General features: G+C 42.7%; 1 protein-coding gene across 4 annotated transcripts in view; it reads right to left on the bottom strand.

Annotated features, from left to right (window-relative positions):
* The window catches only part of DOCK1 (dedicator of cytokinesis 1), a 359,825-nt gene that overhangs the window by 9,367 nt on the left and 335,612 nt on the right, over positions 1-14,846 (bottom strand). For all 4 annotated transcript variants that reach the window (XM_083439577.1, XM_083439579.1, XM_083439580.1 and 1 more), the window contains exons 50-51: positions 12,592-12,742; positions 7,119-7,264 (exon numbers count right to left, since the gene is read on the bottom strand). In XM_083439577.1, the coding sequence (XP_083295703.1) occupies positions 7,119-7,264; positions 12,592-12,742 (297 nt within the window). The remainder of the gene's footprint in view (positions 1-7,118; positions 7,265-12,591; positions 12,743-14,846) is intronic.

The raw sequence follows: 14,846 nt of genomic DNA, 5'->3' as shown, positions 1-14,846 counted from the left end.
AACTTTTACAAACTAACAGGAACACAAGGGCGGTGTTAATTTTTGTTGATGCGGAGAAAGCATTTGACAATATATCTTGGATGTTCATGAAGAAAAACTTGGAAGGGATGGGAGTGGGGCGGGGGTTTGAAAATGGGTTACGAGCAATTTATTCAGAGCAAAAGGCCAAATTAATAGTGAACAATGTGGTGACGGAGGAGTTCAAAATTGAAAAAGGGACACGACAAGGGTGCCCTCTATCCCCTCTTTTATTCATTTCAGTCCTGGAGGTGCTATTGAACATGATAAGGGAGGACCGGCTGGTACAAGGGATAGAGGTCGGAGTGAAACAATATAAACTTAAAGCTTTTGCAGATGACCTAGTTTTGACATTGCAGGAGCCAGAATCCAGTACAAAAAGAGTTTTTGAACTTATATCTGAGTTTGGTCAGGTGGCGGGGTTTAAGTTGAACAAACAAAAAACCAAGGTTTTGACCAAGAATTTGACACTTACAGAAACAGAGGGGTTTCAGAGAGAAACAGAATTAAATGTGGTAAAGAAAGTGAAATACCTAGGGATCTATTTGTCTTCCAAAAATTTGAATTTATTTAAGGACAATTATGAAAAATGCTGGTTGGAAGTAAAGAAGGATTTAGAAATTTGGTCAAGATTGAAACTTTCCTTGTTGGGAAGGATTGCAGCAATTAAAATGAATGTATTGCCGAAAATGTTATTCTTGTTTCAAACCCTACAGATCGTGGACAGAGAGGAATGTTTTGGAAAATGGCAGAAGGATATATCTAAGTTTGTCTGGCAGGGCAAAAAGCCCCGAATAAAGTATAAAATATTAACTGATTCAAAAGAAAGAGGGGGGTTTGCCCTGCCGGATTTGAGGTTGTACTATGAAGCTGCAGCCTTCTGCTGGCTGAAAGATTGGTTTTTGCTAGAAAACACCGACGTCCTAGATCTGGAAGGTTTTGATAATGCATTTGGTTGGCATGCATATCTATGGTATGACAAGGTTAAAGTTCACAAATTGTTTAAAAGCCATATTGTCAGAAAAGCGATTTTTGCAGTCTGGATGAAATATAAAGACTTATTAGAGAGTAAAACACCGAGGTGGCTATCACCGGTGGAGGCCAAAGCTCGAAAAAGACCCAATATGGAGGCCTATTGGCCGAAATATTGGGAATTAATTGAAAAAATTGGAGACGGTTGGAAGTTGCAGAGCCAGGACAAATTAAAAAACAAGGTGCGAGATTGGTTACATTATGCTCAAATTCAAGAGGTTTTTAAAATGGATAAAAAGGTTGGTTTCCAGGAGGGGAAATCGAAACTAGAGACAGAATTGTTAGAACCAAAGACCAAGATTTTATCTAGAATGTATAACTTGCTGCTTATGTGGAACACACAGGATGAGACAGTTAAATCTGCTATGATAAAATGGGCACAGGATGTTGGACATAATATTATGTTTGAAGACTGGGAAAGGTTATGGAACACCGGAATGAAATTCACGGCATCTAGTGCCTTGAAGGAAAACATTATGAAAATGATATACCGGTGGTACATGACCCCAGTCAGGCTAGCCAAGATGCATCACCTGTCTGACAACAAATGTTGGAAGTGTAAGGAAGCAGAGGGGACTTTCTTCCATCTCTGGTGGACCTGCCCAAAAGTGAAGGCCTTCTGGGAAATGATTTATAATGAATTGAAAAAGGTATTTAGGTATACCTTTCCTAAGAAACCAGAGGCCTTCCTGTTGGGCATGGTGGACCAGAAAATGTCAAAGAAAGATAGAACTTTGTTTATGTACGCTAGCACAGCAGCAAGAATACTCATTGCAAAGAGTTGGAAGACACAAGATTTGCCCACGCTGGAGGACTGGCAGACGCAGTTGATGGACTACATGGAGATAGCTGAACTGACCGGCAGAATCCGAGATTTGGATAAAGAAACAATTGAGGAGGACTGGGGAAAATTTAAAGATTATCTGAAAAAATATTATAAGCTGTATGAATCCTAAGAAAGTGCATGATTAGGAAACGTTAAGCTTCTGCGAATATGATTAAGTAAATGGTAAAATTAGTGACAAAAGAGAAAAGGAGACAATTTAAATTGAATATGTTATGTTTATTTTAAAGGTATTGAAATTGAGATATAATATATTGTATTTGGATACATAACATTCGAAAGTTACAACAAGGTATGAAATAAGGTAACAAAATGCTGACATTGTTAATGCAAAGAACGCAGAATCGGAAGGGGTGGGGAAGTCCAAGTTTTATTTTGTTTTTGTTGTTAAAAAAGAGAAAATTTGTTTCTTGTAACTACTTTATTTGTTTATAAACTTATAAAATTATGGAAAGAAACGCAATAAAAAAATTTATAAAAAAAAAAATAAAAATCTTTGAATTATAACTTTAAATTAAAGGAAGAGCTTCCAAAGCTTTGTTATATGAAATCTGCCTGTTAGAAAGTCTTGTAAAAGTAACACTGCTGCTTCAATGAAATAATTATGCCACAGTGTTCATTAACCTGCTTTTAAAGAGGGCTGTTCCAGGAAAGTTCATTACTCTCACCCTTCTGTGGACATCAGGTTTGCCTGAACTTTATCCCCATCTCCTTACCTGGAGATTTAGCAGTCTAGAAATTTGCAAAGCTTTTAATGTGCTAGTTTTTTTTGTTTGGTAAAAGAAGGAATGGTATCTCTGTGCAGGATCAAAACCATAATGTGCAGACGGCTCAGAATCAACAGGCAGGCCCTATTCATACAGCTCTAGAATATAATTATTTAATGACCTTACCCTCCAATTGATCAATTGGCGTGAAATAGGTCAAATCCAGACCTGAACTCAGGTGATTTTCACTTGTGTTGGAGGAATGAAACGAGTTTATTTTTCCCAGTTCCTCCTCCCCCCTTTAGCCCTCTTTGTGTCCCCTGAAAAACTGCTCTGTAGGGTTTGGATTGGCATGAGAGGCTGCATAGGACGCAGCAGAGGGAAAAAGAAACCCACCTTGTCCCACCACTTCTTCTAGCAGGGAGTCTCTACTGCCATCCAGATGGAGCCTTTCCATTCATGAACACAACACATTGGGTTGAGGACCATGGTTGTCGTGCCCATCAGAGTTGTGATGCAGTGTTGGAAAAGAGTAGTAAGGCTATTTTTCGTCAATTCCTTATTCCCCCTGCAGCTCCCCATGCCACCTGAAAAGTAGCTCTGTGGGGTTGGGAAACTTTCTGGAGCACCATGAAAGAAAGGATGGGGGCTTCAGGGGGAAAAGGATTCAGCAATGATAGCTTCCTTCAGTGAGGAGTCTCCACTAGATCTTAGTACCTTCCATGGATGGAAGGAGTCTTTTCATTTGCACTGTGATGAAACTGAATACTTTGTATTCTGGGTAATGTACTGGATAGTTGTGAAGATTTGCCTTGAATCTGGAGAAGTAACAGTATTCACAGAATACCAAAAGGATGGGTACACGTGACTATAACTTTTCCAACTTGCAGAACACAGATGCATATATTTGTTCTCCCATAATGTTTGCTATGAGCAGATTTCTCTGATACAGCATAAAGCATTAGAATTGGAGGAAAACTCTTTTTCTTGCCTGTATTAGTTCTCTTATTATGCATTGGGCATTGCTTCCGCTCTATGGCACATTCATCATCAAGCTTTGTATCTACTTTTGGATTGATGGGAATCAAGCCATTATTTGTGTGCTTAGTAAGCGTTAGAGCCAATGTTACAAATTTAAGTGCTCCATTGTCTATTTCCTTTCTCTTCTTGATTTTGAATGCTAACTATGCAGCTGATTTTATATGCAACGATGTGTGTGAGGCTATGAAAGAACAGGGGGGAAAGCCTTTATGTAACAGATCTTCACCAGAAATGAAAGGTCCTATTTTATGCTCGGATATATTTATTAGGAAAACCTTTCAAAAAAGAGATTTTATAATACTATGTTAGATAAGATTGTGTGTGTGCATATCTACCAGTAAAAAGTTTTGAAATGAGAATAGGTAGGGCAAGAATAATAATAATAATAATAATAATAATAATAATAATAATGTGTGAATAAATCATCATAATAAAATGATTTTTCCTCAATGCTTTCAAAATTGGCTAAAATGGAATTCTCATATAATGGGCTGCAATTGCAATTCAAATATTTTGTGATATAGGCTCATTTTTTGGGAAAGTATTTATTGTGCCATCTTTAACTTCAATAACACTGCATTTCCTGCTTCATTCTAATACAGAGCACTCTCTACTTTTGTGTTCCATATCCTTGTTTAATGTGAATAAAATGAGGTTAGCTAATAATTTCAGTGGGTTATCCCCACAGATACTCAGGGTGGGTAACTGAAAGGCAGCCAAGTCTTCATTTGCCAAATCTAACACTGATAGTTATGTGAGATGCGTCTTTGTGTATGTATTTGGGGGAAGCTCAGCCCTAAACTCATTGGGCTGACTATGGGCAAGTTACTGCCTCATAGCTTCTATTAATATGTAAAGTAAGATTAACAATGAGTCCCACCCTCCTATAGGAGTACATTGCATGGGGGTGGGCGGGTGAAGGAGTACTGAAAGCAAAGAAAAATGGCTAAACATTGTCAAGCCACATGATTCCATTAGCATGCTGGTCTAATGCAAGGTGATCAATGCATGAATAAAGTTCCTCACTTGTATCTGGGGTTCTGAAGATGTCAGAGGAATATAGTTGTATGCAATATTTGACACACTTATAGATAATTGCAGCCTCCTTGTACAATTGGCTGACTAACTAGAATTGTATACTATGATATGCTAGAAGATGAATAAAGGAAACACTGTTGAGAGTCAATTTAATTACATTAGGGACTCCAGTCAGCTTCCTATGCAGAAGGCAAACTAGCTCCTGCATACTAAAGCATAAGCTGGATAAAATGAAGGGGAGAAATCCACAGCTAAAGGAAGTGGAAAAGCTCAGAGCTGGAAACAGAGTTTCTCCTCAAGAGCTGTGCTATCAGTCTTTCCTAATACCACTTTTGGCTCTCAAGAACATTAGTGTATCAATATTTTAAATATCTGATATGGGTTAAAAGTATGATTTAAACAAAAATCTACTATATATATATATATATATATACACACACACACACACACACACACACCCCGTATTTTTCACCCTATAGGACGCACTTTTTCCCCTCCAAAAATGAAGGGGAAATGTGTGTGCGTCCTATGGGGCGAATACAGGCTTTCGCTGAAGCCTGGAGATCGAGAGGGGTCGGTGCGCACCGACCCCTGTCGTTCTCCAGGCTTCAGGAAGCTCTGTGCAACCCTCCTGAGCCCCGCACGAAGCCGCGCCGGGCTCCCAAAGGTTGCGCAGAGTGCCCTGCATTCCGAAGGCTCGGGCGTGCTGAAGAGCGCATCCAGGCTTTGCGCAGCTCTCTGCAAGCCTGGGGAGACCAGCGTGGCTCCCTAGGCTTGCGGATAAGAGGATGTTCTGGGGGCTGGGGTCGGGGGAAGCTTGGGCTTCCCCCGTGCCAGCCCCGTGCCTGGGGGGGGGGGAATATATATTTGTTTCTTTATTCCCCCCCCCAAAAAAAAACTAGGTGCGTCCTATAGGGCGGTGCGTCCTATGGGGCGAAAAATACGGTATTCAGACTTACTATTTTCAGACTTACTATTTTGACTGTGTTACAACTTGTTTGCTTAGGTCAAAGGCTGAAGAAATTTTGACAAATGTTTGCGAATGACTTTGATAGGATGTTAGAAACAGAAATCTAAGATTGTTAAACAATAGTTTCTTTTCACCAGCAGCAACAATTTTTGCTCAAATGTTTCAGCAATCCATTACATAGAGTGGCAAAATTGCTTGCCTTTAGGAAACTGGTGAGTGAATGCCTGCAAAACAAACCTCATATATTAAACTTGTCTGAAATATACTTTATTTTCTCTCCTGAAATGAGATAGGAAAAACATAAAATCTAAGTTTCTACTGGGACTCTCCTCAGTCTTTTTAACAGCCTCTATCAGGCTGTTTTACAATACTTTGTTTTTATGTATAGGTTTCACTACCCGATTAATCTGCGTTCACATACAAGTCACCTAGCATTCACTTCTGCCAATGAAAACATTTTCTGTGGCAGTTCACCAGGGATCAGAAAAAGGAAAGCCATGGTCCTGAAAACACCAGTTGCTTTCCTAATCTACAACCCAGAAGCAGATGAAGGGACAAGTGACTGAGGACTTTGGAGAGTGCAGATTAGCTGCTGTTCTGACTCCATCCACCAGCTATGGCTATTCTTGGTCAGGGATAGCCTGGCCCCAATGATTCATGCATTGTTAACCTCACATCTTGATTACTGCAATACAATACACACCGTGTGGGATTGCTATTGGGTCTGGCCAAGAAGCTCCAGTTAGTGCAAAATACTCTGGGTGAGGACAGCCTGCAACCAGCACGTAGCTCTAGCACTTGAAAGCTTGAACTGGCTGCCTATATGCTAGCATATAGTCCTTCACAACTTGGGGGTAGGACACCTTAAAGACCACCTGGTTCCTTATATCCTGGCCCATTCACTAAAGTCTTCTGGGGAGTCACAGCTTATGTCTCAGACAATGTATCTCGTGCACCAGGAGACATGTGTTTAGTCTTGTGAACGTGATTTTGTGGAACTCCCTCCCAGTTGAAATCAGACAGATGCCTTCCCTGTTGAACTTAAGACACCCTGTAAAGTCCTTATTTTATTTCAGCAGGCATTTTAAATATGTTTTATTTTTAACTGATTTTTTTTTAATCCTATTTTTTTAACCTTGCAAGTGCACAGCTTAGAGACTATTGTGTTCAAACTGTGGACTTAAAATCCTCTCTTTTATGTGGACCTCCTAGTGGTTCAGCAATAAAACGGCTAGCACATTTGCAAAGCTAAATAGGATCCAGTATGGTTTCAAACTGGATAGGGGACTGTGCACTGAGATTCCTGCATTGCAAGGCGTTGGATTAGATGACCCCCCCCCCCCCGGATCACTTCCAATGCTACAATTTCTATGATTCTATTATCCTCCATGAAAATAATTACTGACCACAGAAGTACACAGTACATAGACTTGCTTTGAAGAAAGTCACTTCCAGTTATAAAACTTACTCTTTGAGGTACAGGTGGGGATGTGGCAGGGCTAAGAGATTCATGACTTTCCATGATATTTCCATAATCTGCCATGCTGCCTTTCAGAGGCAATGGGGGAGGAATGTCTGCCATTTCCAAGCTATTCATGCCATTTAGTTCCAGATCTGAAAATAAAAACATATCTCACAGTCATTGAAGTCAACCTTCAAATTCCTAGCAAATGTTGCATGCACATCTCATTGTTTTAAAAGCTTAAAATTGTCAGCGGACTTTTTTTTTTTTTTTTCCAGAAACGTATAAAAGGTAAAGGACTCTTGACAGTTAAGTCCAGTCACAGATGACTCTGGGGTTGCGGCGCTGATCTCGTTTTACAGGCCGAGGATGCTGGTGTTTGTCAGCAGTTTTTCCGAGTAATGTGGCCAGCATGACTAAGCAGCTTATGGCGCAATGGAACACCGAAACCAGAGGAGTGCATGGAAATGTCGTTTACCTTCCCGCCGGAGTGGTACCTATTTATCTACTTGCTGGGGTTTTTTTGGCGTGCTTTCGAACTGCTAGGTTGGCAGGAGCTGGGACTGAGAAACGGGAGCTCACCCCGTTGCTGGGATTTGAAACACCAACCTTCTGATCGGCAAGCAGAAAGGTAACTCATTTTAAAATAATATGAAATAATGATTAATACAACAAAATGGAGTGCACAGGTGCACCTACTGATGCAATTTTTGGATTCACATACCAGAAAGAAAGTGTTGTTTGAGAAATAAAAGGGCCATATCATGTCTCATATAATCAAAAGAAGGGAGAGTCATTGTCACAGGACAATGCTAATCAGGGTTTCCAATTGTCAACTGTTTCAGAACACCACTATTTCAGAAAGTGACTTTACTTGTTACTTGCCCGTGCATATTATTAGCAGAAGCATCATTTCTGTTGTAGCTTCTTGGGCATTTTCCTGTAACTATTGCTGAAAATTCAACAATGTTAAACATTTATTTTCCAAAGGTATACTACAATCTAATCAAACAAACCTTTATTTACTCTTCCACACAATCTTTCAGGAATTAAATGCACACATTAGACACATATATTTATTAAAATGTTAGGTAATTAGTGTAATTAAATGAGTCATTCATTGTTTAAATAGCTTGAAATACCGTATTTTTCGCACCATAGGGCGCACCGGCCCATAGGACGCACCAAGTTTTTTTGGGGGGAAATAAAGAAAAAAATTTTTATTTCCCCCCCAGGCACTTGTGGGGCCGGCAGCGGGGAGAAGCGCGCTTCTCCCCGCCGCCCGCATGCAGACCAGGTCCGGGAACAGCGGGAAGACGCGCTGCACCTCCCCGCTGTCCCCGGAGCTTGCGAGGCAGGCAGCGGGGAGAAGCGCTCTTCTCCCCACCGCCTGCCTTCAGACCAGGTCCGGGAACAGCGGGAAGACGCGCTGCGCCTCCCCGCTGTCCCCGGAGCTTGCGGGGCAGGCAGCGGGGAGAAGCGCTCTTCTCCCCACCGCCTGCCTTCAGACCAGGTCCGGGGACAGCGGGAAGACGCGCTGCGCCTCCCCGCTGTCCCCGGAGCTTGCGGGGCAGGCAGCGGGGAGAAGCGCTCTTCTCCCCACCGCCTGCCTTCAGACCAGGTCCGGGGACAGCGGGAAGACGCGCTGCGCCTCCCAGCTGTCCCCGGAGCTTGCGGGGCAGGCAGCGGGGAGAAGCGCTCTTCTCCCCACCGCCTGCCTTCAGACCAGGTCCGGGGACAGCGGGAAGACGCGCTGCGCCTCCCCGCTGTCCCCGGAGCTTGCGGGGCAGGCAGTGGGGAGAAGCGCTCTTCTCCCCACCACCTGCCTTCAGACCAGATCCGGGGACAGCGGGAAGACGCGCTGCGCCTCCCAGCTGTCCCCGGAGCTTGCGGGGCAGGCAGTGGGGAGAAGCGCTCTTCTCCCCGCCGCCAGCCTTCAGATCAGGTCCGGGGACAGCGGGAAGACACGCTGTGCCTCCCCGCTGTCCCTGGAGCTTAAGGGGCTGGCAGCGGGGAGAAGCACGCGTCTCCCCGCCGTCAGCCTCCAAACCACATCGGGAGACAGCAGGATGGCGGCGTTCCGCCTCCCCGCTGTCCCCCGACCTTGTGGGGCTGGCGCTTGGGTTCTCCTGAAGTCTGGAGAGCGAGAGGGGTCGGTGCGCACCAACCCCTCTCACTCTCCAGGCTTCAGCGAAAGCCTGCATTCGCTCCATAGGACGCACACACATTTCCCCTTCATTTTTGGAGGGGAAAAAGTGCGTCCTATGGAGCGAAAAATACGGTACTTACAAAGAGAACAGAAAACAATATTTTCTGAAATTAACTACAAAATAAGCTGACACCTCAGTCTCCTTCAAAAATTGATTGTATCACAGTACCCTTGTTTTAAATCTGTATGTCCACAATGAACACTTAAGAAATTGGATTTTCCTTTACTATACTTCTTGAAATAATTCTGTAACTTTGAATCGCCTCCAAAGTGCAAAATTCTGTCAGAGCAAGAGCAAAATTAGCAACAAATTGTAAATGTTGTGCTTGGTGACTGGTTCAAATCCCTAGTTGACCTTCGGCCATTCACCAACTCTTAGCTGAAGGTCTCATGGTGGGCTATAACAAAAATAAACAACGAAGTAAAATGGTTCACTTTCATTCTTTTCTAGTCTTTTTTTCTTACCTCACAACAAAAAAGTGGACAATTTCAAAGGCTCTCATGTTCTTAGGGTCTCAAGAAGCTCCACTATTGAGATTTGGTGAAATTAAGGAATTACACCAACGGAGTACAGTCTTGATTTATGCCAAATGGATGGTGGAGCTGATGTTCTGGCACAATCAAGATGCACACAGGCATGTTTGTGCAGATTTGAGATGGAAAACTTGTGCCTTTTTGGATAAAGGAACTACCTTCATCTCCCTAGAGAGGCCTTCACATAGTGATTTTGGTGGGTGATTTATTATTATTATTAACAGAGTTGCTATATGCAACCATGTGCCTTCAAAATGTGAAAGTAAATACAGTAAAGGAGGCACTTTTTAGGATGAAAACATTCTCCCTGAGAGAAGCACCATCCTTAAGTCCTTCAGAAGCAGCACAAAAAAGCTTAATTACACTTCTTTGCTATGCTTTAAGACATGTGTAGGAAACTGCAATGCCACCAGCGGCTGAGACCATTTGGGTCCTTTGGGGGTGTGCAGCAAGCCTTAGGGAATAAAGCTGCCGGGGGGGGGTACTCCTGCTTGCTGTGGTTTTTGCTTTTCGTGAACAGAAATTTATTAAATTCATGGAGCAAAAACTTAAGATCCAAGCCCACGAGAAGAAGCCTAAAACATAACAGTCAAGGGAAGGGTTCAGGTGCCCGTAACTTCAGAACAACTTGTACTGAGGAAGGTCCTTTACCATCACAAAGCAGTTTGGAAGGATGTTTGCTGCTGTAGTGAATAAGAACAGGTGGTTGTTCCGTATTCTTTGTTACAGGAGACTTATTGGAAGGCAGTAGTCAGTAAAAGATAATGGTTTAAGAAACAGCATATACTAATTACTTTCTTTAATACTTGTAAAAGGACTTCATTCATTGTTCTGCACTATAGATTTTTATAGTAGCTGGAGGATTTTCCTATAGCCTTTGCAGTATAAAAATATCATATAGCTAACGCAATAAGATGATTCATTAAACACTTATACAAAAAAATATTCATACCCTTTTTGAAAATTATATATAAAATAATCAGCCTGAATATGAAGCAATTGTAGCTCTTCATTTGTTCAGTAAAAACACACAGGCCCTGATCCTGATGTGGAACAGTAAGCTGAATATCTGCTGGTACATTGAATTAATAGCCTGGTTCCCTAAACAAGGAAAGGATCCTTCTAGCAGCGGAGAGAGTGTATAAGTCTATAGCACATGGCTGAGCCTCCAACTAGAGGGTTGGGTCTGAAGACCTATACTCTATTGGCAGAATGCTGTGGCAAAATTAACTAAATAATATTCTAAGTAAATATTTGTATAGGACGTTTATATAAAACTATATGCACTACATGGTGAAATTACTGGATCCCATAGTAAATTTTAAGGAACAAGGGTGGCGCTGTGGGTTAAACCACAGAGCCTAGGGCTTGCCAATCAGAAGGTCGGCAGTTCGAATCCCCACAATGAGGTGAGCTCCTGTTACCGTATTTTTCGCACCGTAGGATGCACCGGACAATAGGACGCACCTTGTTTTAGAGGGGGGAGAACAAGAAAAAAAAATCTCCCCCTCTCTGCCCAGCGCCCCTTCAGCGAAACGGCAGGAGGTGCTGCGCAGAGAGAGGGAGAATTTTCCCCCTCTTGTTTTCCCGCTCTAAAACAAGGTGCCGTTTAAGGTGCGTTCAGGTGGCTACCTTGGAAGCCCGGAGAGCGAGAGGGGTCAGTGCACACCGACCCCTCTTGCTCTCCAGGCTTCAGGTTCCTTTCAATCTGCTCTTTGGTGCTGGCGGGGGGGGGGGAGCCCACCACCAGCCCCAAAGAGCAGGTCAGAGAGCAGCGGAAAGGCGCGGCGGAGAGGTTCCTGCCATAGCCACGCGTCACCTCTCCAGCTGGGAGAGGGTCGCGGGGCTATGGCTTCTTTAGCCCTGCACACGCTCTCCCAGCTGAAGAGGTGGCGCGCGGCTATAGAGGTTCCTGCCATAGCTGCGCGTCACCTCTCCAGCCGGGAGAGGGTCGTGGGGGGGCTGCTTTAGCCCTGCGCGCGCTCTCCCGGCTGGAGAGGTGACTGGCGGCTATAGAGGTTCCTGCCATAGCTGCGCGTCACCTCTCCAGCCGGGAGAGGGTCGTGGGGGGCTGCTTTAGCCCCGCGCGCGCTCTCCCGGCTGGAGAGGTGACGGGCGGCTATAGAGATTCCTGCGCGTCACCTCTCCAGCCGGGAGAGGGTCGCGGGGGGCTGCTTTAGCACATGACCTGGAAAAACTGTCTGCAGACAAACGTCGGCTCCCTCGACCAGTAAAGCGAGATGAGTACCGCAACCCCAGAGTCATCTGTGACTGGACCTAACGGGGGTACCTTTAGTAAATTTCCCCCTTAAAACAGGCCACACAATTATTCTTCACATAAGCCAAGTGTGGGGAACATTGTGGCTCTCTAGATGATGGTGGGTTCCAGCTCCCATCACTGTTGACTGTTGGTCATGGTGGCTAGAACTGATGTGAGCAGGATCATAACAATATATCCTACTCAGCCCTGATGAAAGCAACAGTCGAACGGTGAAAGGAATCCTGATGGACATAGTCTGATTTACTCTCTGGTTAACCTAATTAGCCAGTTGATCATAAAACATTTCAGAGATATCAAGTTCCTGATATGACCTGGCTTGTTCAAGTACATCAGAAAAAAACAAAAGTTTGGTAAATTACTATTTCTTACCTGCCCTTCACCCAACGGTCCCGGGGTGGGGTTATAGCAGTGTTAAAAGATAAGTTAGTGTGATTAATCAGTTAAAGCAGACTTACTGGACTGTAAACTGAATGAAAGCTTGGTCCTTGGAGTGACTGGTGGAGGGATGGTTTGAGAAGGCGGTGATGGGGAAACAGAAAAACGTTTTTCACTCCCCATGATGTTAATAACTTGGCTCTTTGGTCTTTGTGGTCTCAATGGACTGATCTGCATTTGGTTAAAAAAAAAAAAAGCAAGCAAGACTCAATTTGAAGTATATCTTCCAAACATACATCACACAGTCCAAGGATATATAATTTGTTCTTACAGCACAGCTGCTGGAAACAAAGGAGGAAAGATTTCTTAGTGAGCCGTTGACCTTGTGATAAATATGTTCTTAATGTAACAACACAGTGATAAGGAAAAAACGGTTTTTGTCTCAATGCAGTATTCTTCTAAAATATATCCTTGGCTTGTTCTTTCTTAAACACAGTTTTTGTGGCCTTGAATGTACAGTCAATTTTTAAAAACATACTTTTTAGGTGTTTCCAGGTTTTATTTAACAAAATGGCAGCTGGCTATTCCTATGATAGTTACACCTTGTTATAACCTTTAGGAAAACTAAAAGATATACCACTAACACCACTAGGTTTTTGTTTTATATACACTAGATTGTTTTCATGAGAATTCTCTGCTAGAAACATATTACTATATTTAGAGTATTTCTCAAAGCACAGGCCACAGTGCAAAATATGCTTGGTGGAAACATATCTTACCATCATAACACACATGTTTCTTTTTCTTCTTAAAATACTGACTAATATTTCTAGTTGTTGATAGGATTTCTTTATTCTTAGAGATACTGAACTAACTTCCTGTGCCTAGTGAACCATAAAACTCCTCAAAAGTAACTGCAGAGGGGTAATGATCCATACACAATAGAAATGTACTTAGAAGACTCTTGTGGCTTTCATACCGCTGAATATTGTTGCAGATGATTTTGTGTTCTGTCACTTAAAGCCAAGTCACTTTGAGCAGGAAGCACTGTAAGAATGGACTTTTATGGTCTACAGCAGGGATTCTCAAACCTTCTACCCCAAGGGCACACTTTAAAGAGCTGAAAATTATTGAGGCCCACCAGTCACAAAATGGTAGCAAATGAAGACAGAGTTTAGTACAATCAGCTGGCAATGACTAACATCCCTTTCTACTGATCTCTAAACCATCTTTGGAAATTGCTAAATTCTTTGCTGCAGTTTTTCCCTTATGGCAACGAGTGCCATACCTCAGCTTTCCTCAAGCAATTTGTTCTAGAGCTAATGACCCCCCCATTTAGGCAGAATTTACAGATTCTGAGGATGTACCTCAAGAATAATTCTTCATTTAACTTTTTTTCCCTTCCAAGGTCCACATTTCTCAAAGAAATTTTACTGACTAGCTATTGCCTTCTCACATTCAACATGTGCCCTTTTCCTCACCCCTCAAACTGCTTGTTTATTTCATCCCTGCTCCCTGGCGCCTTAACACTTACTTCTTCCTCCTGTAACACCTTTTCTTGCTTATCCCCTTGCTTTTAATTCCCAGTTAACCTTCTGTCTCACTTTCTAAAGGAAGGAGACTTTCCTTCCCTCCTGCTCACCTGAAATTCTCCGTCTCTCGGCCACCTTTACTCAGTATACTAGGAACTGGTGGTACTGGTATTGGCCCAACTAAAAGGTCTGGCTAGGGGTTGGGGCAGTAAAGTGAGAAGGCCGTGGGCAGGCTGTAGCACTGTGGCCTACTGTTTGAGAAACACTGCCTTAGAGGAAATCATCTATTCTATTCTCTTGCCTACACAGTTCAGAGCATTTTAATGTACTTAAGTCTCCAAGCTTGCCTAGGTAGGTCTGCTTTGGTAAAGAAAAACTACAGGAAACTGCTGTTAGCAAAGGAATGTTGGAAAGTACCTTTCACTGCTCCAGGCAGGAAGTTTTTTCTAGCCCTATAAACAAACAAAATTGCTTTCTATTTCAGGACACAGGTTTTAAACCGTTTGTATAATTTTCATGGTTACTTATGTTAATTAATGTTTTTCTACAAAGAGCACTTCCCCAGTTATATAGGAATCTCAGTGAATCCAGAATAAAAATATGATTTTTATTATTTTAGCCTAATTTAAAAAAATACAAGGGGCTAATAATACTACTTGTCCTTGAATCAATGAAATGTTCAGCCAATTACGCTGATGTTTGACACACTTTCTCACAGTCTTCTTTTAATACTTTGAACTAGTCTGAGCCTCAGCCTCTGGAATGAATGAATGAAGAATGAGAGGTCATGTCAAAAAATTTGG

This window comes from Podarcis tiliguerta, assembly GCF_965153285.1.
Source record: "Podarcis tiliguerta genome assembly, chromosome: 5".
In the NCBI taxonomy this organism is placed as follows: domain Eukaryota; kingdom Metazoa; phylum Chordata; class Lepidosauria; order Squamata; family Lacertidae; genus Podarcis; species Podarcis tiliguerta.
The sequence above is the reverse complement of the archived record's forward strand: the minus strand, read 5'-3'. Positions and strand labels throughout refer to the sequence as shown.